Here is a 24588-nt window from a genome sequence, read left to right as displayed (position 1 = left end):
CTTCTTCTTTCACGTCTTCATTCTTCTCCTCCGTTTCAGGGTATCATACATGAGAGCGACGCGTTATCGCAATCATTTCTTCCCAAGAGTAGATGAAAAGTTCACCATTACATATTCGTGTTAGAGATAATGATAATGGCCGGAGAATCGCACCAGACTGAATACCGCGGCCTTGGCCCGCCAAGCTTAAATCGGGCAAAATCAAAGCCCAGGCCCGGACGATTCCGTAGTCGCTTTACACCGATCCAATTCACACCCCGCACCCAACGACGAAAGACTTCATACAACTCATTTTCTAGAGACCATCAGCCCGGAACCTTTTTGGTGGGATCGAAGAGTTCATGACTAGCAACGATGGCCTATCGTCATCCTTTGTGGAGACCGTAGCAGGGTTGACGGCGGGAATTGTTTCAACGCTTTGCCTGCATCCGCTGGATCTGGTCAAGACTCGACTTCAGGGTGCGCCTCTCTGCTTCCTCGGACCGAAGAGATGAATTGTGCCCTCCGCAACTCTTCACTCGAAGGACTATCTCTCCATTTGATCTGATTACTGAATCACATTACAGTTGACCCGTCTTTAAGCTCTCGCGGCCGTGGATCACTCCGACTTGTCCAAGGTATCTTTCAGCATGAAGGCGGCCTGGCTGCATTCTATCGAGGCCTGACGCCTAACCTCCTTGGAAACTCGACTAGCTGGGCCCTATACTTCTTGTGCTACGGCAATATCAAGGACTTGATGCGAACCTGGCGTGGAGGTACTTCAGGACAGGGTTTGAGCTCGGCCGACTATTTTCTAGCCTCGGGATCCGCCGGTAAGTCTTCTCTAGACTCAGACAGAGCGCCAGTAGGAGACTTTGGCGGTTTCACTAATTGGCAGAAAAAAAAAAAAAAACAAAAAAAAAACAAAAACTGAATCCGGTCTTTAGGTATGCTGACGTCCATCCTGACGAATCCCATCTGGGTTATCAAAACCCGCATGCTGTCAACCGGCTCTAGGGTACCGGGAGCCTATGCCTCCCTCGTCGTGGGCGCGAGACAGATCATCCGCTCAGAGGGCTTATCTGGCTTTTATAGGGGCCTAGTCCCGGCGATGTTTGGAGTCAGCCATGGTGCGCTGCAGTTCATGGCTTATGAGCAACTGAAGCTGTACCGCGCTCGCATGGCGGCCGGCGACGTCCCAGGTGGTACCAATGGTCCAAGCTCGCGGCGGCCAGTGTCACCGGAGCTTGGGAACGTGGACTACTTCATCCTGTCTAGCCTCTCGAAGCTCTTTGCTGGGTGCGTAACGTACCCATACCAGGTACTGCGGTCCCGGTTGCAGACCTATGACGCGCATATCGTTTACAGGGGCGTTCGCGATGCGGTAATGAAAATTTGGGCCAGAGAGGGAACCAAGGGCTTCTACAAAGGTTTGGTGCCAAATCTGCTGCGAGTACTACCCAACACATGGGTCACTTTCCTTGTGTATGAGAATACTCGGGCATATTTGCCGCGGCTGATTCTTAAGGAGTAATTGATTGCATCAGCTAAGTCTCGCATATCCCATCCAAAAAGACAGCTCATCGTGCCTCTTCCTGACCCCAATCGCAATGTCCGTAAAACCGATTAAAGGGGCAACGTCCCCTGCCAGTTCATCTAATCACTAGCAGGATGACAGAGGCAGAGCATGTCGAAGATATATCTGGAGATCAGAATCTGCTTATACAATCGGATGCTATACATGTATTACATCGGATCCTGCCATGTTCTCACCCTGTATTACTTCACTCCTTCAATGCAGTGTTCCTTTCGTGTGTTGAAATTGGATGCAAAACGTGAAAAGTAATTGAATCTGGTATCAGCATAACCCCGAAGCAAAGAAAAGTCATAGAAACAGAAGAAATCCATCCAGAAATCAGTCAGTGTCCTTGCCTGTCAAGGAAGTAAGGTCCAAGATCCTCTTCGTCGCTACTGGAACCTTCGTTGCATGTCGACGTATCTCTATAGCTTGCGCGCCGTCCCTTTTCGTCACTGCTAGTAAGAGACTGCATCCTTCTGCGGGTGTCGGGCCTGGCCTCGGATCTCGCAATCGGAGAAATCCTGCGATCCTTTCCGCGGCCTTTGATGCCCTTGTTACTATTCTTGTACAAGGTAGCGAAGTATTCCCAGAGCTTCTGGTCGTGTGAGCTCATGTTATCCGCATCCGTCATCTGAGAGAACTTCAGAGTCAGAGTTTTGAGGGTTGCTGCGTGGAATTTGTTCTGATGTGACTACCACTTCAGTCAGCTCAGATGAGTTCTAAGAGCAGCAAGGTGAATCATGGGAGAACACACCTTTAGGTTACCCAATTGTGTAAATTGTTTACCACAGTCGTCTAGAAGGCAAGTGAAAGGCTTTGCATGTTGGTGGGTGATCTTGTGTGCGCGAACATTGCCACGCTGAGCAAATCTTTTATGGCATATCTCGCAGGAAAATGGCTTCTCTCCTGTATGGCGTCGCTGGTGGGTCTAAGTCACAGAAAGAGCCAATTAGAAATTGCATAAATGTGCAGGCAGCATCAAGGCATAGGCGCGGCTTACCTTCAGGTTTCCAAGTTGAGAGAAGCGCTGGCCACACAAGGGCTCTTTGCATACCTTACAGATCAATTGTCAGTGCCTATTTCATTGGTTTAATAGGAGATTGCTTTGCTCACAAAGGGCTTGTCTCCTGTGTGGGCCCTCATGTGGATGTCCAAATGTGTCTTCTGCGCAAAACTCTTGCCGCAATGTGGAAGGGTGCAAGAATACTTGCGCTTCTTTCCTGAACGCAGTGGCGGGTCTTCAATAATCACAGTACAACGCGGGTTCGTGGCTGCTGAGATCGAGTATTGAGGAGCGAAGGTACTTGGATTCGCTCCATGCGTCATTTGCTGAAGTGGCGGAAGTGACTGCACGTTTGCCGACTGAGTGCTGGCCTTTGACTGTATCGCTTTCATGAGGATGTCTACTTCGGTTGAAAATTCGATTTCATTCGGGCATGGGCTTCTCCCCTGTGTTGGTCCTCCAGTCGTCGGTTGCTTTCCCATAGGCGGTTGCACGCCCGCCTTGTGGTCAATACTGGCCGATGCATCTTTCGTCATCCGACTGACCGCGTTCTTGGCCGGTCTAATCTCTGGAATCGGCTGGATAGAGGGCGGTTCCGATGAGAGGCGTACCGGCTGGGAGCTCAATGGTTGCTGACCCGCTACGAAGTAATGCTGGTAGCTAGTCTGGTGGTGGTGATGCTGATGTGGATGATGATGGTGCTGATTCATGGGATGTCCGAAGCCATAGCTCGCCGACGAATGCTGATGAAAAGAGAGAGGAAATGAAGCAGTCGGGCTGGCGTAAAATGGTAGAGTATGACCCAGGCCGGTGTTCATCATCCGACGGGGTGCAACGGCGCCGATAGCATGGCCTGGGAATTCGTATGATACCGGTTCGGCTGCCTCCATATCGGTAAGCGCTTCAAATCGATGTCAAGGTTTGGAGACTCTTTTCCTGGCTCTCAGAGCCTCGATTTGAAACTTGTCTGCTTCTGAAGCTTCTTCCGGGAGATAAAAGCCCAGGAATGAGACCGACGCCGGCGGCTGGGCTCCTTCTGCAATCTTAGCTATGGTCTAGTCTAAACCGCGTAGATGGAGCACAGGAAGAGGCAAGATGATCCTAGGATTAATGGGGGAGGGGGGCGTCTTATAGCTAGGCGAGGGGAATAACCTTCGCTTCCGCTATAGGCAGTGATAGTTAAGATTACCTTGCTATGTTTCACGGCCAATGACTTATCTCGAATGAGGGCAACAGAGACCGCAAGCCGGTGGATGGAAATCCAGAATGATTGCACAGGCTGAATTCAAGGTGCAGACATCGGGCTAGAGAAGAGACCTTGAGAAACACCCCAACGGGATATGTTCTTCGGTAGGTCCTCGACTCGGCTTGTCTAGCTGGGGTCTCGCACGAGACAAGGAAACGAGGAAAGTGGTCGAATGTTCAAGAGTCGTGGGTAACTGTCAGCCAGTGGAGTCACCCCAATGGCATCAGTGCCGGCCGTGAGACTCGCTAATCAGTGAGTATGAGTTGGTCACTAAGAGATGTTGCTTCATACTCCAGAAAGATTATCTTCAGGCGTTTGCCAAAAAGAATAGGCGAATGTGCAGCGAGCCAAAAAAAGGTTGGGTCAAGATTGATATCTCTTCGGAACCTTACCTAGAGAATTAATTTTTCTTTTCCCTTTGCTTTTGACCTTGAGATTTGTTTCGGCCAAGCTTATTGGAAAGACTTGCACTCTCTCACACAGTCTCTTTCTCTCTTTCTCAGTCCCTGTTTTCACCTGTTTTGACAGCTGAGAACAGCCGAGAACAGCTGGAGAGACGGCGATCGGGAACTAGATATACAAGTCAATCCCGCCCACCCCCTTCATGGGGTCCCAGAGAAGTGGAAGCAGCGGGGTGGGAAATCGACAGGGATGTAGCCTGTTGATTGGTACCTGGTCTAGGTAGCTGAATGGAGGGCATGGGCGGAGTCCACGGTCGAAGAAGGATCGATAGGTATATCCATCCGTACACATCATGTATGGATGGATGAATTGCATGTATGTCTGTCTGTCTGTATGGATGTATGGATGTATGGATGTATGGATGTATGGATGTTGTATGGATGGATGCATGTCAGTCAGAAATTACATTATTGCCTAGGTAGGTAAAAGGTAAAATCCAGAGAGAGAAAGGCTCACTCAGGGGGAGGGAGAAGGGGAGGATGGGGGCGAGAATGGCGGGTATTGGAAATCATGGAGAAAATACAAATAGAGCTAATTATGGTGGCCGAATGAAAAATAATAGAAGAAGCAGAAGAGACGAGACGAACAGGAACAAGAACCAGAAGACGATCAAGAAGAACCAAGAACAAAATGAAGATCCCGATTGAAATCATATGCAGGATCTCTACGTAGAACATGGATTGTGCAGCAACTTCAGCACTGGTGACTTTAGTTTGTTAGTTAGTAATTCCTCTGTAATTTAGGGTCAGTGCCTCTCCCCCGCCCTCAGCTGTGCCCGCACCATGCTTCGATTTGTCTCATTGTTTTCTTCGTCTCGAATTTGGACTGTCCAGTTTGTCAATGTGTACACGTACAGTACAGGAGTAACTACTCCGGAGGTCCATCCACCTGATCGCAAAATTGTACATGAGTAGGTGAGATCGTAGCCTTTGAGGCCGATGAAATCATATTTTCGGTTTCCATTATTACTTGTTCATTTTATTCAGTTGTATCTCTTGTACTCCCCTTCTGCTTACTCTAGCTATTCTTTCACTTTCTCGCCTTTCTGTCTCTGTTCTATGGCCCTGTTCGCACCTCAGACATTATTGGGGCGAAATTTTGGTCCTTTTGAGGGCTGCATGCTGAACGGAAATGACTAGTAGTAGTCGAACGGACCATCATGTAAGTTACTGTACGGAGGGCTCCGTACTCGTGGACACTTTGGCCCAATCGCGGAATGTGCGGTGACCTTCCGATCGGGCTGACTGACTATCACGCACCACATTGAAGGATACGGAGGTTTTATTCTTCTTCTTCTTCCTCCTCTTCTTCGTCTTTTTTATTTTTATTTTTTGCTTTTCTTTTCTTTTAGTTTTCTCTTTCTTTTTTCTTGCCAGTAGCGGTTAGTGTACACTGTATAGAGTCCCAGGCACCCAGCACATATTTAGTACGCATGACTATGTATGTAAAGCATGTATGTATGTACTCATCATTGTGGTACTCCGTAGTGTCGACCCTCCCCCGCACGAACGGGCGGTGGGAAATATGTAGCTTTTGAGTCTTGACTCAAGTTCATTTACAAGTACATAGTACTTAGTAGCTTGGCTTAAGGTACTCATAGTCCTGTACCTGACTAGTAAGTTACTGCGTAATCCGTAGTAATGGAGGACTATCCCAGGCTCCGAGCATGTTTATTTTGAGACCAGAATAGCGAGGTATGACAGCCCTCGTTCATTGAAACCTTGAGATAAGACATTATCTCTTTTCTCCCTCGACTTGCCATGCTGCTTATTTAACAGTAGATCAAGTTTCTCGTATCGCGACTCCGCGGGTCTTGGAACAGCTAGGATACCCCAGTCATTTACGCAGGCACCTACCTGGGCCATCGGGATCTATCTCGGCGAATGGGGGCTTGTTTAGAGCATGGATCCCTCGGGAGCTCGAAGGATCACGGCCATCACCTGATTGTATGTAGATCATGGCAGGATGGCTCTAGTGCTCGTATGCGGAGAAAGGAGAGAGGAGGAAGAGGACGCGATGTCAATTAAAAAAAATCGATTCTCAAAGTCAAGAACCGGGTTGTGCTGCTACTCATCAGCGTCAGACTCTGAGGTAGGCTGACTTTACTTACTAGAATGTTTATAGCTCATGTAGTGAGCAAACCACTGACATCAAGCTGATGTGATCCTTTTCTGGGTGGAGTAGACGAGAAATTAGACAATGAGATCCTGAGGACGGACCGCCCGCAGGCGATCGATTACTTACCGTACTGTAGTTACCTACTTGTACCACGTTAGTACTTCGTACAGTATTGTACTTATGAGTACTCCGTACTCCGTACTCATTCAGCCTTCCTTCAGCCTTCGTGCAGCCTTCAAAGTTCAGGTCCGTCAACCCGTCAACCCGTCAACCCCAGGCCTTGTCATTTCCTCTTCCCCGTGCACTTCTTAAAGTCGTAGAGGGCTGATTCGCTGCTCCACTCCACCACTACGTTTTAGCCTGAGCACGTAGACTAGTCGAGACACCGCAAGAAAAATTGAAATCAATTTTATTTTATTTATTATCGTGTAAAAATAAAAACAAGCATCCGACAGAAAAAGATTTAGATTAAAGGAAAAACTTGCGACAGCCGCGACTGGCGACAAGGAATTGTCTCCCAATATCCTTCCCGCCCAAACCCCCTTCGTCCATCCTTCCCGTCCATCATTGTCCGCCATGGACTTTTCTTGATAACTTCGTGGACATTGTGGGGAGGGTCTCTCATTTTCGGCCACTCAAGCCTATCGTAGGTAACGTTCCGTTGCCTTGGCTCTTCATGTCGAGTGACAGTTCGGGATATGGGACCTATAATTATGTACGGTACAGTACAGAGTATCATGCTGCAACCAGTAAACCAATATCCACCAGAACCCTAAGGTACAGTATATCGATTCTCCTTTCCCTGAGTCGGGATAATAATAAGGTACTGAGTAGCCCTACTCGTGCTTTGAAGGGTCCTAGTAGGAGTCCTAGGGGATTAATCCCGCTGTTGAACGCAAGAAGGTGGATGCTTGGTCAAGAGGTGATAATAATTACTCATCAATGCCCTCTAAGAGAAAGAGTGCGATTGATATTGGAATCCATTACCAATCTAGATTGATTGTCGTTAAAAAAAATAAAATAAAAATAGATTGTGACGGGCCGGGCCTTCTTTATCTTGGGATTGTCAAATACGTATGTGCGACTGAGCACGTATGTACAGTACTACTGCTGTACTATTGACCCTTCCCTGGGCTATGGGTGGGGTTCATTCTTCTAGCTTCACGGTCCACGGTATGAGGATCCATCTCCGGGTTGGGGGGATGAAAATGAGGCGCTCTTGGCCCTTCCACGCTGAAAGCTCCGTCTCAACCAGGATAGTCTCGGCGCAGACGGGCACTGGAGTAAGCCCAGATGTACGGAGACTGTGCTTCCATAGAGTCAGCGAACCATCAACCTGAAAAATAGGACCATGCCTTGTCTCATCTCCAGTGGTCATTGGACTTCTGGCTGATATTACCGCTGGCGGCTGATCAGCAAACAAATACAACCCTAAAAAAAGGATGTCCAATAACTTACATTATACACTGGGGTTTACATGAGTAGGTAGACAGGCAGACAGGGCAAGAAGAAGACGCAATCTTGGATACGTCACAAGGCATACAGTACCTCATTCGACCCCGATCATGAGCCAAGCATCTTATTTGACCCTTCAATCCGATCTATCTCTCTCTCCCTTTCTCTCCATCTCTAGGAGAGTTCGACATACAATTTGGCCTATTCATGCACGCTATACAGAAATCTCTAATTTCCTAGTTTAGCCTTTGACCATTCTCTACTTGTGGTCTCCAAGTAACCTGACATCGGGAGTAGTTCATGCACGATCTGCGTGGATGTACAGTGCATTAGTGTAATTGTAGCAACCAATATTTCGTCCATGTGCGTAGGACAATCAGCCAAGAGCAAAAGCCCCAGCTGTTATCGTCATTATGCCAGGCAAGGCAGGGGGGATATCTACTACTTACTAGGAGGTAGGTAGTCATCACCCCAGGCTGGGATAAAAATCAGCCGCCGATGGCTCCGAATTGCCGCCGCCGAGATACGAGTTGATCGGTGTCCTCTCCACGCCAGACTCTTTTGGAGCAGGTACGGTATTATATATTAACTTATTCATGTAGGTACAGTAAACTGCAGTTAGTACAGTACTTTAGGTCTCCTGAGTCGATCGTTCAACGCCCTTCATCTCCCTTGATTTGACCACCCCTCGTGAACACCACCACCATAGGATCTCCAGTCGTTTGTCCTAACTCCGCTACTAAATAGGCCACTGGTGTGCTCCCAATGTCAGCCCCCCCCCCAATACCTTGTACAGTACAGTGTACGGTACACTAGTTACTGTATATTGCTAATGCCAAAGTCTGGACGGAGCATACCAACCCCATCGCAAAGTTGGGGCCAGCACTTCGTACTGGACATACTGGAGATCTTGTGTCCCTACTGCACACATAGACTCGTATTGAATGTGCTTAGGAAAAGACCGGAATCGTACTTCGTATTTGACTTACTGAATATGTCGGTGCTGACTGTCCCTGCATTGGTCTAATTGCAATGGGCTCGATACCCCGGCTGGGTTGTCAACCAGCAGTCGTAGTGCGTGTTTTGTTAGGTAGCCAAGATACGGAACCTAAACACCAGCATGGTTTAGTTCAGCCATGTTTTAGCAGGGGTACTGCGTCATATCAATGAGCTGAATGCTTGATGGCAGCCCCATTTGGTGTTTAACTCTAGATCAACTGATTAAACCCCCTGTGGAACTGTGCTGACATGCACCTGCACATGAATCGTGGCTTGACACCAGTGCTCGATGCAATCTCAGAATCCCTCCGGGGGGGGGGGGGCGGAGATGGGGGCGCTTTGCCACCTCCCAAAGAAAAACAATAAGACATATCTGGTTCCCGAAAAGAAACCTATAGATCCTGGATCTTACTTTCAAATCCCGCACCCATGTGCTGGAACTCAAACCCTAAGTGGCTCTGTACTCTATGCACACTAATTCACATCGTTTTATCCCCTTGTGGTGGATATTCCTGCAGAGTGCACACTGTTGCAGAAAGACAAAGCAGCAAGACTTTAGGGTACCCGACCTGCTTCGGGTCATAGCTACTGGTAAGCAGTACTCAAGTCCCGAGCATATACTAGATTATTGTGGATCTGCTTCGTAAAGGAGGTAGCTCCCTCAAAATCGCCTGTTATGGCCAGTTGTGCCACCCTCCCCAATAAATTTAGGTAGCATGAAGCCTACAGATATATTGTTCACGATCCACAGTGCTTTCGTCATTAAGGCATTTAGCCTTTTTTAAAGACAAATTCATTACCGGTAATTCAGCGGGTGATTACTACCAACACAGCCCGTAGACTGATTTCACTTTTGGTTATTGGGCTACGTCTTTGAAGGCCAAAGACCAGCCCCGTAAGACAGCCACTTACCCAACCGCGCGCGGGATTCGGGGAAGGACGCGATCATCCTTCGGCAACGCAAACACCCTGGAGCAGAACGAAGCGAGGAGCAGCAGAATTCAAAGTCAAGGCAAGAACAGCAGTTACGAAGACAGAAGACATTTCACATTTGCGCCAGGGCTTTTCATGTTCAGCCTAATCACCGTCCAGTGTACGTAGAGTATCTAGAAGAGGAAAGAAGAGGAGAGACCCGAATGATTAGCACCGCTCATGAAAGGTATCAAACGGGTGGGAAACACTCCGTCTCATGATGTTGGTCTTATGATCACGGGTATTGAGACTTACCTCCAAATTCTTGCCCGCATATCACCGCTACCTGTAGCGAACAAATTGTTGGTGGGACTAGGAGCAACAGAGATAACTAGAAAATGGGTTAGTTAGGTAAGCACACCAAACAGCAAGGTTGCTCGGGAGAACATACCCGAGTTCTTATGACCTTGAAGCATCATCTGTGCGTTGCCGGTGATTGGATCCCAGAATTGAACCCCTCTATCCTTGGAGCCACTCATAACCCAGTGGCCATCAGGGGTCAAGCAGACACTGAGCACAAAATCCTGACCTTGAAGTTAGCTACTACAAAGATGCGCGGATAGCAGAAGGAGAAATTACCTTGTGACCCTCAAAGGTACGGACACATTTTCCGCCTTTGACTCCACTCCCGGGATACGCGCCACGGGGAACATTGAGCTCCCAAAGCTTGATGGTCTTATCGAGACTGCCACTGACGAGGTCTCTACCGTTGGGTGCAAATGCGACCGAGTAGACACTATCCTTGTGGCCATCAGGGTTTTCCAGGCGCTCCACAAGGTAGCCGGTGGTGGTGTCCCAGACCCGAACGCTCTTGTCGAGGGAACCCGCAGCGACGTAATGACCATCAGGTGACATGGCCACGGTGGTCACACCATCTTCAATGCTCAGGGTATAAACTAACTTGCCATCGAGAATGTCCCAAAGACGAACAGTCTTATCTCCACTGCCGGACGCGATATAGCGGCCGTTACCCGCAAAGTCCAGAGAGTAGATGTCCTGTTCGTGACCACTGAAAACGTGCTTGATAGTCCGAGAGCTGATATCCCAAACCTGGAAAACATTAGTTAGCTTCTGTAGTAGAAAAATCTGGCCAATTGCCTCTTATAGGCGAAACCGTAGACATAGAGCAGGTTTGAGACGATTGGGCCTAGGGAAGAAAGCGAAACCCATGCGTAGTAAACGAGAATGAGTAGGGGTGGAAAGGCGATGCTGCCAGGAAAGCTTTCACCCTCTAAGAGTGAGGCAGAGCTAGACGTACCCGAATTTGTTTGTCTTCCGCACCAGTAGCAAGATACTTGCCATCCGGGCTGAAGCAAACGCTACGAATGTACAAATCGCCGTTCTTATCAACAGTTTCGTCTTGCAGGGTGGCGACAACCTGACCAGAAGTAACATCGTAAATCTGTGCCTGACGGTTACAGCCAGTGGCTAGGTACTTGCCATCTCTGCTAAACCTAACACAGCAGACGACGCTGTCGTGAACGAGATGGTGGACAAGTTCGACATCTAGTACGCGCTGCACTTCGGGGTTGAACACAGCATACCAATCAGCCCCTTCCCGCTTCTGTGAAGCCGGTAGCTCGTCGGGGTTCCAGTTGGCGAGCATGTTTCCAGGGCGATCGCGGACCAATGACTGAGTAGGGGGGGTCGGCCGAGCCAGTTGCGGGGAGACGCGTGGGTCGGGATAGGCGAGCTGATGGGTCTGCTGGGGGGTGGCCGGGCCAGGAGGGGCGCGAGGCCGCTTACCAGGACCTGGGGAGGCAGCAGGTGGAGGAGGGGGTCCATAGCCTAGACAATGGTCAAGGTACAACCAAATTAGTCACTAGGAGCTATGTTTCCGGCGCAACGTCGCAACATACCGTTCACAGCAGCACCAGGTTGATATCCTCCGAACGAGCTCTGCGGTGGTTGCGGCGCTCCTTGCTGAGCCGCGGCAGCAGGCTGTTGAAGAGTATGCTGGGGAGGCTGCTGATCCTGGGGAGGGGGAGGGGCAAGACCGGGGCCACTGCCTCCTTGATTGGTCATGATACCGCCGAACAAGTTGCTCGGACCATGACCCAAGGCAGGAGGCGGCGCCTGGGAAGGGCCAGCGTGCTGGGCAGGGCCGGTGATATGCGATGAGACGGGTTGGACACCGCGAGACTCAAGCTCGTGTCGTAGCACTCGAATTTCCGCTTCATAGCTGCGAAGCAACATGCGTTAGCTTTCCTCGTGTTGTGCGCACTCAAATCAATTCCCAAATGTGATAGGTCACGCACTCGTTCTTCATCTTAACTTGCGTCTGCTCCAGCTGAAAGATTTTTTGCCGGATCATTTCCATTTCCTGCAGCTGTCCGGTTACTGGACATTCAATTAGCAAGCGACATCTCGAGGGAGTGACACGATGTGTTTTTTTTTAAACCCCTCCGATAGATCGTTCTAACGCGATCGATGAGAGAAGGGAGATATTTGGTCGCAGAACCGATGCAGGGAGCAACGTTAGGGAATGAAGAAAGGCCAGACGTACATTGGTGTTCAAACTCGCCAGTGCTTCTGGATTGGTTCTCGAATTCCTGACGGAGCTGGTCCAACAACTCCGTCAGGCGGGAGTTAGGAGCGGGAACCATCCCGCGATGAGTGTTATACATAGCGCAGAGTTATGTTTCACTGCTATCGCGTGAAGAGGCCAGAGAAACACGAGGACAGGTCGAATTTCGAGGAGAAACACGAGGACAAGGGCAAATGAAAACCCAGGTGAGAGAGCGAAAGGGGAAGAAAGAGGAAGGATGCTGTGCTATGAGTGAAGCAAGGAAGTCGATTTGCTCCGCCTAATAAGTTATATCTGTTGTTTGTTGTCTGTGATGGACGACGAGGATAACAAGTTTTTGGTGACAGGGCCACAGAGACTGAGGAAGGGTAGTCAGTCAACGCAGCCGCATTACAGCGCGCCCTGAAGATTTGGCGCAGTATTGAGCTAGGATAATATCGAGGTTTCGATGATGAAGAAAAAGGGGATCAGGATTGGAACCGATGGAGGTAAAGGTGAAGTTCAGGGAGAGGGTGAAGAGAAGAGAAGTGGGACAAGAGAGGGGGGCGGGACGTGATTGTAAATGAATTGAATGTGATGTGGTGGTTGTATTTGGGGTTGGGTGGGGGGAGGGTGAAAGGGTAGGAAGTGGTGGATGAGATGAGGGAGCGGGTGGTTGAGTTTCTGAGGCTGAGGTAGAAGGAGGATGAGGAGCCTGGAGGAGCCTGGAGGAGAAGGGCGTCGATTCAGATGAGGTGACAGTTCGGTTTAGGTAAAGTACGGAACTCCGCTGGAATCTCCCCGCTACCCAATCGCCACCCACTGTTTGCCGCTCCAAGCGAGCGGCTGCAGCTCCGGACACAAACCAAGCGATGCTGGCCAGTTGGCCATATCTTAACATTGTCATCGCATCGATGGCAACGGCCTTCTAGCATTGATAAGAATCAATCGCTTGTTGATCGGATCGCTTATCTTGTCATCTTGACGGATAGGCTTTGACGGATTATCAGTACTATTAATGTCGGGAATATGTCTGAGTTGGGGAGGATTTCTCACGCCTAGTGATACTTGTACGATAACTACCGAAGGTATATACAATACATACTTTAGTTGCGCATGTGCAGATATTCAGCAAGATCAACCTGCTTGATATATAAGAAAGAGTATCATCGACATCTATTCAGGAATTATATTTATTTATTTAATAGCTGGCCTGGTGTATAAGTGAGTCTATTATAGATACATATGTGTGCTCAGTAAATGAGCATATTTGTCAAAATATTTGTGTATACTGAACTGTGCACTCCGTTTCACTGGAGGCAAACAGCCAGCAACAAATATATCGATGACGAACGGTTGGGTTTGTTCCGCTCTGGTGTGATCCCTCCGTCCTGACCAGACCACTAAGTTGATTGGTGTTCCTTATATCGGATACTCCACCGGTGCCTGCATAATTTCTTCAAACTAGCTAGGTATTAACTTATTCTTCACGGCAAACTAAATTTACCCCTACTTTCGGTGCTCCGTACCGTATGTACCTCTTCTCCCTCTTTCATTTTCTACTCTTCCTAGTTCCTACTACCGTCCTCCTCCTCCTCCTCAGTTCCCCCATTCTCTTTGTGGACTCTCTCTTTCTCTCCAGTCAAGGTCCCTGAAAACCATACTTCCCTCGTCTTCAACTGCTACTTGTGGACGGTTGTTACTATCGAGAGCCGCCCTCTCTCTCTCTCTCTCTCTCTCTCCGTTCACCATTCCTCTGTGGCGATCAGGACACAATTATGGATATCGCCCTCGAAGTTTGGGACACCTTCATTGGTGATCGCCTCTACTCCTCCCTTCTCCCTCTGTCGCTCTCGTCCTCTATCACAATTCCAGGAGTCAATACGGCTGCCAATAGCACCCTGTCTCTTTTCGGTGCATCCAAACCCTACGTCTATGAACCGGCCACGCAACTGTTCTATCTGGAGCCCAGCAAATACGCCTCTTTGAGCGCTTGGCCGAGGAACAACATCTACCGTCAGTTTCTCAGCTTTTTCTTGATCGTCTGGTATGTGATTCCCCATTTATCGCGCATTCTCACTGCTAACTGAGGACTGTGTCACATTAGGATCTTCGGTCTGATCGTTTACTTCATCTGTGCCACACTCTCGTACATCTTCATTTGGGACAAGACCACGGTTCGCCACCCCAAGTTCCTCAAGAACCAAATCCCCATGGAAATCGCGCAAACGATGCAATCGATGCCGGTCATGTCCCTGTTGACGGCCCCCTTTTTAGTCGCGGAAGTCCGTGGCTATGCCAAACTCTACGATACTTTCGATGAGGAGCCTTTTCCCTACTACAGCGTCCTGCAATTCCCACTATTCATTGCCTTTACAGATTTTTGCATCTACTGGATTCACCGGGGCTTGCACCATCCCTTAATCTACAAGACACTACACAAGCCTCACCACAAGTGGATCATGCCCAGTCCCTTCGCATCTCACGCTTTTCACCCGCTTGATGGCTGGTCTCAGAGCGTTCCCTACCACGTCTTCCCTTTCATCTTTCCTCTTCAGAAACTTGCATACGTCTTCCTCTTCGGGTTCATCAATCTCTGGACTGTGCTTATTCATGATGGTGAATACGTGGCCAACAGCCCAGTCGTCAACGGGGCCGCTTGCCACACAATGCATCATCTCTACTTCAACTATAACTACGGACAATTCACAACTCTGTGGGATCGTCTTGGTGGCAGCTACCGGAAGCCAAACGAGGAGCTCTTCCGCCGCGAGACTAAAAATGGCCAGGAAGAATGGAAGCGGCAAACGAAAGAGATGGAGACCATTCTCAAGACGGTCGAAGGCGAGGATGATCGGAGCTACTTGGCCGAAGGAGAGACCAAGAAAAGACTATGACACAAGTATATTCTATGTGTCTCCAAGCTCGCTCCCGTCGCAATCAACGACAGGGACTTCACATCAGCCTGTCGGTTCTAAATTCCGTTCTGGCTCTTCCAACTTTACCCCTTTGGAATAATCCGATACATGTGCAGCCAACGCTCGTCGTTGGCCTTGAGAGCTCCAGAAGAAACAAACCCACGGTTGCGTGAAAACGTCACGGGATCATGATTTGACGGTGTCGGATTCGATTTTATGCGAATTCGATTCCACCCAGCTGACTTCTGCTCCATGGCAGGGCGACCTCACGAGTTCATGGTTCTTACTTCCACAACACTTTTTGCTGCTATTGCCATTACACTTCCTAATCACCACTGTACAACACACTTTCTGGTATGATGGCTGTCTTATTAATGCTTATTCTGTACCTTACGTTCGTTGCCAAAGTGCTTTGTTAAGCTGCGCTGGTGGCGAGATCTCGGAATCACCCACAACGTTTCAGTTAGGTACCCCTGCAATTCTGCTTGTACATACATTATATATATATTTTTCCCCATCCCGAGGACTAGAAACAGACAGATTAATCTTCGGACGCAATACAGTCACGAGTCTAGAGCAGCAGAAACCTGGAATTGGTTTGACGACGACATCGACTTCTTATGGAAAGACAGTATGGAAAGGTGGCTCGGACCCACTCATCTGAGTCGCCTTGTTCGAGGCGTTGCTACGTGATGGAGAGCATGGCTTTGCTCTTTCTTCCGCGGCTCGCTGACATGTGGATATTCTCAGCCGAGCCCCTTTCGCTCTGTCCCTATAGACATCCTTGAATTAAGCGTGCCTCTACACCACACCACCGACGCCCAGAAGAACGTCAAGCTTCTATCTATCATGGTTGGGGTGTTTACTTCTGGATATCCTCCAAGAGACTCGTGAAGAGGTAATTCCGTACATGACACTCTAGATTTGCGCTAATTCGCTGCCATGATTGATCTTACAACGACACATACTCACAGATAAGCACCTATGGATACAAAGCAAGAACCAAGCCCAATTTAGACAAATACACACGGTCCCTTATGCCACAGAGGACCGGAAGTTGCCACTCGTACCCTGTCAGATTCCTTAATTTCCCCCGTCCACCTCGACTATGTCCATATCTCCATTCAACGGGGCATGCTCTGAAGCGGCGGTCTCGTCGGGGACCGGAGTAGGGGCTACCGTACCGACCGGAATTGCTTCGACCAAGGCCTCGACAATGAAAGACTCCTCAACGCCAGCTTTGCGCCGGAACACCCTGAGCCATCGCTGACCCCAACGCCGGATGATCTCATCTTCAGGCAAGGTACCACTTCCGTCCCCCCTTTCCATCAGTTCGTCGTTACTGCCGCCAGCAACTGACACGATGGAGTCCTCAATTACCCGGAAAAGGGCCTGCATATCGGTCTGTTCGCGTTTCAGAGTCTCGTCCAGGACGCTCAATTGAGGCTCGAACAAACTGGGCTGAGTACGGGCAGCAACGATCTGGCGTAGGCGATTTGTGACCTTCCCAACGGTGGCGGATATCATCTCGAAGATGTGCGGTTTCGCGAGGACCGTACCTGCCTCGAGCTTGTCCACTAGGGCCCATTCGACGACTGACAGCGGTGTAAGGATGGTGTAATTCAGGAGTTTGTCAATAATGTTTATACCGATGCCCGGCTGATCGACCCAGTAATCCATGACGGATGTGATAATTTGACGCTGAGCCCGAGGCGACTTGGGGCCAATGGCCAATAGTCGCTCCTTGTTACGCTCAATGCAGGAGAGGAAATGAGATAGAGATTTGGATCCCACAAAGCAAATCGCCGTGACGAATGCGTCGGTGGATGGAATCAGCGGATCCTCGACCCCTAAAGACTTAGCTTGCTCTTCAATCGCATCGATAAAGGGTTGGATCTCCTCGTCGCTCGCTTTCTTTCGAACAAGCTGCATGATTTCCTTGCCTTCATTCGAATACGGTGTAGCTGGATAGTGTGTCAATTCAGTAGTCATGTAGATGCGACCAACAGGGAGATAGTAAAGCAGCGAGAGGAAAGAGAATAAAGGTTAAGATATGGGGCATGATAAACATACTGTCGAACATGTATTTGAAATCTGGCGTGTCCTTCTCCTTCCCTTCCGTAATCAGTTCTTGATATGGGTCCGGTAAAGTTCCTCTGATGCGCTGAGCAAAACTTAATCTGATCTCCTTGTCAAGCGCTCCGTTTATGAAAGCCATTCGAGGGTGAACTGCGGGTAAATCCAGATCCTCGATCCTGATAACCAAGTTAGCTTACCAACTGAAGCCAACGACGAATTGAAGCCAACGGAGGTTGCTCTATCTTACCATTCACTCCATTTCCAAGTGAAACCAAAATTACTCAAATGATGGGAGAACCAATCCAGAAATCGCTGACTGAGGTCAAGATCGATGCTCTCAAGGCTGCGATATAGGAAACGAATAGCCCGGCCCAAACTTGGCGCGATGGCGGCAGGAGCAATCTTGCAGCACTCGGTAAGCACTGAGTGGTAGTAGATGAATTTGTGTTCTGGGCATGGCAGCTGGAATAATTGAGAGAATACTGCATCCACAGCAACGTCTTCCGGCTTCCACTGCGAGCGATCAGTGGGTAATTCACGCAAGCGATCGAAAGGCGTGGCCCGCTTGACGAAGGTATTTGGGGTGAAATAACAATCAACGTCAATTAGAAACTTCGCAGTTGCAATTCGGTTGAAGTCAAGAATGTTGATAGTGTCAACGAGCGAGTCACGCAGCAGAGACGAGGCGATATCCGATGTTGGAGGTACCGTCTCAATGTCTTGGTTCGCATAGACAGAGAGATAGATTTCCGGGAAAATCGCTCTCGCTCCGTGGCCGACAGGATTTGGCAAGACGACCTGAGGGAAAGCGTGTTTTGCGCCGGGTGGCGTAGTGCTTGCAGATTCGGCTTCTTCCCCATCCTGAGCACCTTCGTCTTGGACTTCTTTCGGAGCCTCGAGGGTTTCGTAAATTCGTTTCCATGGGCGAGGAAGGCATGCGAGCTCCCAAGACCGATTCGATTCTCCCTGTAGCTGTTTCTGCATCAAACTGATTATGCTCTCTGTGGCAGCCGGCTTGCCTTCGGTGAGACAAAATGGATCCACAAGATCCACAAGAGCATGCGGAGTAGATGCGATGATGTCCGTCTTTTCAAGGAGAGCAGTGGCATGGGTCTCGAAGCGGGTCGCCGGGGACGCCATTACATATGGCAAGGTGAAGAGGATGATCTTAACGAGTTCCAAACCGAGCAACTGTCCTAGACAGTTAGCATATACTTAGTACGAAGAAACGTGCTACCGGGCTACTCGCATCTTCAGAGGAGGCCGTTTGAAGGTCAACTGCGCGTGCGAAAATTTCTTCCAACACGGGAAAGATACCATCTCCATCAAGGATACCCTGAAGGCAACCGAGGAAGCGCAGGAGGAGCTTGACTTCACGCCACGCACCATCATCAACGTATCCTTGCAGAGCTTCACCCGCCCTCGTCAGGAGTTCTGAGACGGGCTCCGGATTCAAGACATTTGCGGCAAGAACTGTTGCCGCAATGAAGGGAATCTTCAATGGCTGCTCAAGGACACTGTTTAGTGGTTGTTAGCCCCAGGTCAGGCTATACTCATTCACATAGGTAGTTGCATACAGGGTGATTGCGGTTTCAAGGAAGACCCCTCTAATCTCCTCATCACCGTAGTTCTCAGCCACAGTCTTCGCAATATGGATAGCGTCGTCCTCTGCTCTTCGGGCGGCCTGGGAAGAAGTGTAAAAGGTAAGCTCGGGACTGGGACTACTACACGGACGCGAGCCGTGCCATTGCAGGAAATCGTACAGACTCGGCAATTGTGAGCAACTGCCTCCGAACTTTGACAAACAAAGGCTCCTCGTGTCTTCGCCGCTGGCGGCGGTCGTAGTCATCATCATCTATACAATCCATACACACCTGTAAGTAAGAATGGCAACTGCCGAGGGTAAAGCAAAGGAAGCAGATGACAGAAAGGGCAAATAAAGCAGCGCAGCCATGAATCTCATTCCAGCGAGCCAAAGGTGTTACTAACCTCTATAGCGCCTCTTGCGCCCACCCCTTGGGCCATGAGGTCGACGTTCGTAGTCGGCCATCAGGGAAAGTGCTAGGTCCTCAAGGACTGCTGCGCACACGGAATGCAACCAAGCGAAGCGAAAAGAACAATTGGTCTCCAGCTGACGCAGCAAGAGAGACCGAAGGTATAGGCTTCCTGGTGGGGATTGTCGTCGGGGTGGAAGCGCGTATGTCCTGAAGCAAAACAGTGCCGATGATGCTCATCAATTCCGGGGCATGGGATCCTCCGACCCGCTGATTATATAACCGGCACATCTTCAACTACCACTTAACTTACTACCGTCCTCCGAGGTCAACTTAGCAAAGCTAACTGGCTCCCTTGTCTTATATACGCACTGTGCCATTGCGAAATGTGTCATGTCATAGTTAACATCGCAACCCAAAAAAAGGGGGGGAGGGAGAAGGGGCCGCAGGCTCTATCTTACGATGGATTTGGTAGAACTAACCAGCGCCGCCTTTTCTATCAACTCAACTCAAAGACCTGGCATGGCGTCTTCTATGCGATGGGATTATGCGAATACATCGAGATACGAAGGACTGTATGTGTAACATCGTGCTAGATACGCGCTAAGGCGTCAATACCTTGATTTAGCGATCACCCACATTGCCCGATGCGGAGCTCCAGGTATACTGTCTGGGAAGTCTAGCGGAGAATGGAAACATGAGTTATGCAAGAGAAAGAGAAGTAAGCTTGTCTGCTTTCGGAGATCAGAGGCATTTTTTATACCGTACTAGCATGGTAGCTTCGTCGTAAGCCACTGCAGTCAAGCAAGCATGACCATCCTTGTCAAGCGAACGATGATTGAGGAAAATCAGAAGTAGCAATAGGTTGATGATATAAGGGAAACAAGCGAGAACGACGAAAAACCGGGCAACAGGAAAATTGAGGTTTCGACAATTCGAGTAACGAAGCAAAAGAGGAATGAAGCAAAAGAGACACAGATGAGGGCATCTAGAGCTGCGAGTCAAGGAGAAGACCTCCAATACCTATATTCAAGCACACTCACAGGCACAGAACAATGTGCATCCAAACAAAGAAAATCCTCTTAATATCTGACGCATTTGTAGGATATACCTGTCCGCCTCTCTGAACAAGATTTGCGGCAACTTGTTGCAAGGACTCCTCGGATGGGAGGTTCACAATCGACAGACTCAAATTCCGAACGGCAGACTCACGCAATAAGGGTATCACTTTTGTTTTCTTCCCACGAGCTGTCTCAGACAACTCGGTGACTCCAGGGTATGACAGCTTCCCGAACCCTGCCTGTGAAACGGTCATCATCCCTGAGCCCCTCTTGAAACTTTTCTGATCGTCGCCCGAGTCACACATCGTCTCTTCCCATTCGCTCTCTTTTTCTTTCTTTTCATTCTGATCATAGAAGCCCTTTTTTTTTGGTACCATTTCCGCCCTTATGTTTGCGTTATGCCATTTCTCTCCGTCTCTCTCATTCAGAAGCCAGCTCCCGGATGCTCCAACCGATGGGTTAGTCCTACAAGACTGACAAACCTTACCCATGTATCACAAATCGCCCAATGCATGGAACTGAGCCTATACGACATGAATTGAAAGACTTGCAGTCATGTGCAACGGGCCTTGCACTGCGGAAAGCGTGTTACCCATAAGCTTCACATGCATGGACTCAATCTAGGCGTGCGAGCATCTCTTCCTTAGAGAGTGGTTTAAAATTGTTGATATCCAGTCCGCGGGCCTCAAGTGCAGGGCGCGCATGAGGAGGGACCAGCCGATTGTTCATTGCAGGTGCGATGGAGAGTTCTGAGGGTGCAGACATGCGTTAGCCTTTGAAACAAGCCCAGCCCACCAAGGTATAGGGAACGAACCATGTCTGGAGAAATCGAAAAGACTTGGAAGGTCCCTTGTTGACCCGCTTGGGTGTCGTGAATCGGGTAGTCGAGTGTTCGGGTCTCGGAGCTCGTCAAAGAATGGATGGCACATCGCCTCGATCGCTGATAGACGTTGGGTAGGGGTATATTCTAGCAGGGCGGAGATCAAATCAATGGCCTCGTGGGGTGCCCTCCGAAAGACCTAATACCGAGTCAGACACCGATACTAGAAGAACGAAAGGCCTAACGGAACCTGGCCTACCTTGTTGAATGGGTGTGGCTTGATTTGGGGAAATTTATGTTCCATGTAATTGGGGTTCATGGTCCGGATCTGTTCTCGCGTCGGTGTCCCCAGGACTTTGATAATTTCAACCAATTGGTCGATTCCCGACTCTCCAGGGAAAAGCGGCTGTCCGAGCATCAACTCGGCCATAACACAACCAGTAGACCACACATCTAAAGGACGATTAGCATCAAACGGTAACGTCAGTGATATAGCGGTGGTAGTTACCGATCTTTGTGGTGTAATTTGTCGCACCGAAAATTAATTCTGGAGCTCTGTAGTAACGAGAGCAGATATAAGAGACGTTAGGCTCATTCTCGACAAGAATCTTCGCGGAACCAAAATCGCAGAGCTTCAAGATGCCGGTGCTCGGATCCAGGAGGAGGTTTTGCGGTTTGATGTCACGATGGCAGATGCCCTGGGAATGGATATATGCCAGAGAGCGGAAGAGCTGGTAAATGTATAGCTTGACCTCCAGCATCGGCATTGTCGTCTTCAGCTTGTTAAAATAACGTGATGCCCGATAGACCGTCTCCGGTACGTATTCTAAGACAAGGTTGAGGTAGACTTCGTCCTTCTGCGGATCGGTCAGCATGGAGAGTAATGGACAAACACCTGAGATCTTGCCGCAATAGAATGGAGAAGCGGAGGTTAAGTGATCCATACCCTTTCGCCATTGGAATAGTAGAATGCTTTAAGCTCGACAATATTGGGGTGGCGCACGATCCGCATGATTTGGAGCTCACGATTCTGTGAGTCTGTCAGCGATCTTGCACACATAGTCAGGGATTCGCCCTGGGCCACGCACTTTAAAACGCTTGTCTTGGAGGACCCTCTTAATGGCAGCGTCCTCGCCGCTCGGCATCATCTTGGTCTGGAAAACGACACCAAATGATCCATTGCCGACAATTTTGCACTGTGAATAGGATATTTCCTTGGTTTCCCCAGTGAGTCCATCTTGGACTTTCTCGCGGACGACCTCTATGCAATGATGAGCGATGGGAAAATAGAGTCAGTCACCAGGTTCAGCGATAAAAAAACCGACATTGAGGTTTTCTCAGAGGGAGACAGAAAGGGATTCATGTCTTACCACCAATGCGCAAACTCGAAAACACCCCAGGCCGATTCTGTGACATCACGGATGACTTGTGAAGACGACAATGAGTGGTTGCTAGAGTGACGCTATCGAGAAAAGAAGTCCTTGAGGGTCAACAGCGAATGGGTGCGCAGAGATACTGGAGCGAGCTGTAGAAAATCCGTTCGAGGCAGGTTGGCGTCGGTGGAGCACAAGTTGAAGAGGGGTGCGCTGGATGGGCGGGATATCCGAACGGTGGATGTTGAGTGGACGTGCGCGTGAGATGAAAGGTTGAGAAGCGGGCGGGCGAATCGCAGAAGGGAAGGCTCCGGCGACCAAGGACCAATGACTTTAGACAGGGCGCCAAGAAGTACAGTACACAGAGGAACCAGGAAGCAGTTAACGCCCGGAGAGGATAGGATTTCGAGCGAACTGCGGGCGGGCGAGGGCAGAGAACGAAACGGGAGGGGGGTGGAGGAGGGTAGAGGGGGGGGGGGGATGGGAGAGAGAGGGGGAGAGAAAGAGAGAGATAGAGTCGTAGTTAGTAGGAAAGGGAAGAAGCAGCTGGAAAGAATCCAGAACAGCTGATTCGAGGAAAATGGTTGGGAGAGAGAACAGTAACTGTGGCCGAACGAATTCAAGGAAGGGCGGGTAAGGTAAAGGGTTAAAAGAGAAGCACAGGTTCTCGCAGGGGAAAGGATGGTCGGAGGAGAGGGAAAAGAGAGAGAGAGGGAAGAGGAGAAGAGAGCGAGAGCAGGTGACGTTGGTCGAGCGACGAAGCCCGAACACGCGAGGGCTGCAGGAACGCGGTAATAAAGCATCGGGAGGGAGAGGGAGAATAGTAAAAAGTTAAGGAAACACACGACCCAACTCTCTCTCTTTTTACTCTTTTCTATATGTATTTTTCTCGGGTTGTTAAGCGGATATCAAGTACGTACAGCCACGAATTAACAAGCAATAGCAATTCACTCAAACACAGTGATCAATCAGGAGGGCAGCAAAGCAAAGGGGAAACATTAAAGAGAAGACAGACCCAAGATTGGCTCCCAAAGGAGACAGGAGTGAGCCAGTAGTCCAGCTACTACGTAGTCCTTTAGCTACTACAGCTTGCCCCAATATCCCCAATATCTGGAATGTCAAGCCCAAAAGAGCAGCATCCAGGCTTAGCCCTGAGCCTGGAGGGTGCTTCTAGCTTGGGAGGGGTGGGCGGGCGGCGGGACCTCCCCCCGGGAGAAGAGGAGGAGGAGGAGGAGGAGGAGGAAGGAAGTCTTGTAGTCATGTCACCACTTGTAAATGCAGTAATATTACCGCGGTAATAAACAGCCATTGGACATGCAGCAGCAAGCTGCGGCTGTGCGAGTGGTGGTATTTTGTTCGTGTATAGTATAAGTATGTATGTATTTAGAAGGTAAAAAAAAAGAAGACGGCCTACGTATCCTAGGATTGCTCTCCATCAGTTTCCGGGCATAATGATTCCCGACAGGACTAGTTTATAAGAGATTTGGATATACTATTAGTATCATATGCACTGTATAGTTTTTGTTCGGGTCTATCTACGAGTGGGATAATACCCTGTCCACGTCCCGTCAATACATACCATCTGTCGGTCTAGAGACATGCCTTCAGTCTCAAGTATTGTGCATGTGTGTCGGTGTGCACAGTAAACATACAGTATATATACGGTATAAGTATAGCATGTATGGGTGTTTGTGCTGTTATAGTACTTTATTGTACATACCCTACCCGAAGCATTCTGATTCACACAATCCCATGTTAGATGAGATTGGCACATTCCAAGTAAGTACTGCACCTCTCAACTCATTAGCAGTAAGTCTGAATAAGTTATAGGTATTGAATTGAATCGCCTATAACGCTATTTCCCTTACTGCAGCTAGACGCAAGGTACAGTACAGTACAGTACAGTACATACACTATGTTCATACTTGCTATAACCTAGGTGACCATTGTAGAGAACGCCGCCTGACTGACAAAGCCCCATCGTTATCAACAGGCTTCATACCCAAACCTCATGCGCCGTGCTA

At 49.3% G+C, this 24588-nt stretch overlaps 7 protein-coding genes across 7 annotated transcripts; 2 read left to right on the top strand and 5 right to left on the bottom strand.

The window, feature by feature from the left end:
• The first annotated feature begins 271 nt into the window (after positions 1-271).
• Positions 272-1874, top strand: BO82DRAFT_435599 (putative mitochondrial folate carrier protein Flx1). Its single transcript, XM_025641038.1, has 3 exons — positions 272-459; positions 567-812; positions 927-1874. The coding sequence occupies exons 1-3, from the start codon at positions 342-344 to the stop codon at positions 1511-1513; spliced, it is 951 nt and encodes a 316-aa protein (XP_025487949.1). The 5' UTR covers positions 272-341; the 3' UTR covers positions 1514-1874.
• BO82DRAFT_174400 (C2H2 transcription factor) lies at positions 1706-3758 on the bottom strand. Its single transcript, XM_025630376.1, has 4 exons — positions 2672-3758; positions 2559-2612; positions 2313-2486; positions 1706-2249 (listed from the first exon to the last, which is right to left on the bottom strand). Exons 1-4 carry the CDS (start codon positions 3449-3451, stop codon positions 1899-1901), a joined length of 1359 nt encoding a protein of 452 aa, XP_025487948.1. The 5' UTR covers positions 3452-3758; the 3' UTR covers positions 1706-1898.
• A 6306-nt stretch (positions 3759-10064) lies between these two features.
• rcoA (putative transcriptional repressor TupA/RocA) lies at positions 10065-12440 on the bottom strand (the record flags this gene model as incomplete). Its single annotated transcript, XM_025631781.1, has 7 exons — positions 10065-10144; positions 10205-10337; positions 10393-10863; positions 11072-11601; positions 11673-11995; positions 12072-12153; positions 12320-12440. 7 exons carry the CDS (start codon positions 12438-12440, stop codon positions 10065-10067), a joined length of 1740 nt encoding a protein of 579 aa, XP_025487947.1.
• Positions 12441-13994: 1554 nt separating this feature from the next.
• BO82DRAFT_174268 (sterol desaturase family protein) lies at positions 13995-15268 on the top strand. Its single transcript, XM_025630375.1, has 2 exons — positions 13995-14366; positions 14427-15268. The coding sequence occupies exons 1-2, from the start codon at positions 14098-14100 to the stop codon at positions 15214-15216; spliced, it is 1059 nt and encodes a 352-aa protein (XP_025487946.1). The 5' UTR covers positions 13995-14097; the 3' UTR covers positions 15217-15268.
• An 873-nt stretch (positions 15269-16141) lies between these two features.
• Positions 16142-19348, bottom strand: BO82DRAFT_319012 (NCBP1 family protein). The gene is made up of 5 exons (XM_025632661.1): positions 18894-19348; positions 18566-18833; positions 17564-18507; positions 17311-17492; positions 16142-17201 (listed from the first exon to the last, which is right to left on the bottom strand). The coding sequence occupies exons 1-5, from the start codon at positions 19169-19171 to the stop codon at positions 16321-16323; spliced, it is 2553 nt and encodes an 850-aa protein (XP_025487945.1). The 5' UTR covers positions 19172-19348; the 3' UTR covers positions 16142-16320.
• A 1294-nt stretch (positions 19349-20642) lies between these two features.
• On the bottom strand, positions 20643-22749 carry BO82DRAFT_174208 (GSK family serine/threonine-protein kinase). Its single transcript, XM_025630373.1, has 7 exons — positions 22562-22749; positions 22280-22452; positions 22138-22221; positions 21700-22048; positions 21451-21644; positions 21186-21390; positions 20643-21120 (listed from the first exon to the last, which is right to left on the bottom strand). The coding sequence occupies exons 1-7, from the start codon at positions 22605-22607 to the stop codon at positions 20987-20989; spliced, it is 1185 nt and encodes a 394-aa protein (XP_025487944.1). The 5' UTR covers positions 22608-22749; the 3' UTR covers positions 20643-20986.
• BO82DRAFT_174212 (uncharacterized protein) lies at positions 22395-23503 on the bottom strand. The gene has a single exon (XM_025630374.1). The coding sequence runs from the start codon at positions 23365-23367 to the stop codon at positions 22654-22656; it is 714 nt and encodes a 237-aa protein (XP_025487943.1). The 5' UTR covers positions 23368-23503; the 3' UTR covers positions 22395-22653.
• Positions 23504-24588: the final 1085 nt, after the last annotated feature.

Source organism: Aspergillus uvarum, assembly GCF_003184745.1.
Source record: "Aspergillus uvarum CBS 121591 unplaced genomic scaffold BO82scaffold_64, whole genome shotgun sequence".
Lineage (NCBI taxonomy): Eukaryota > Fungi > Ascomycota > Eurotiomycetes > Eurotiales > Aspergillaceae > Aspergillus > Aspergillus uvarum.
Note: the sequence above shows the minus strand (reverse complement) of the source record. Positions and strands in the feature narration are given on the sequence as shown.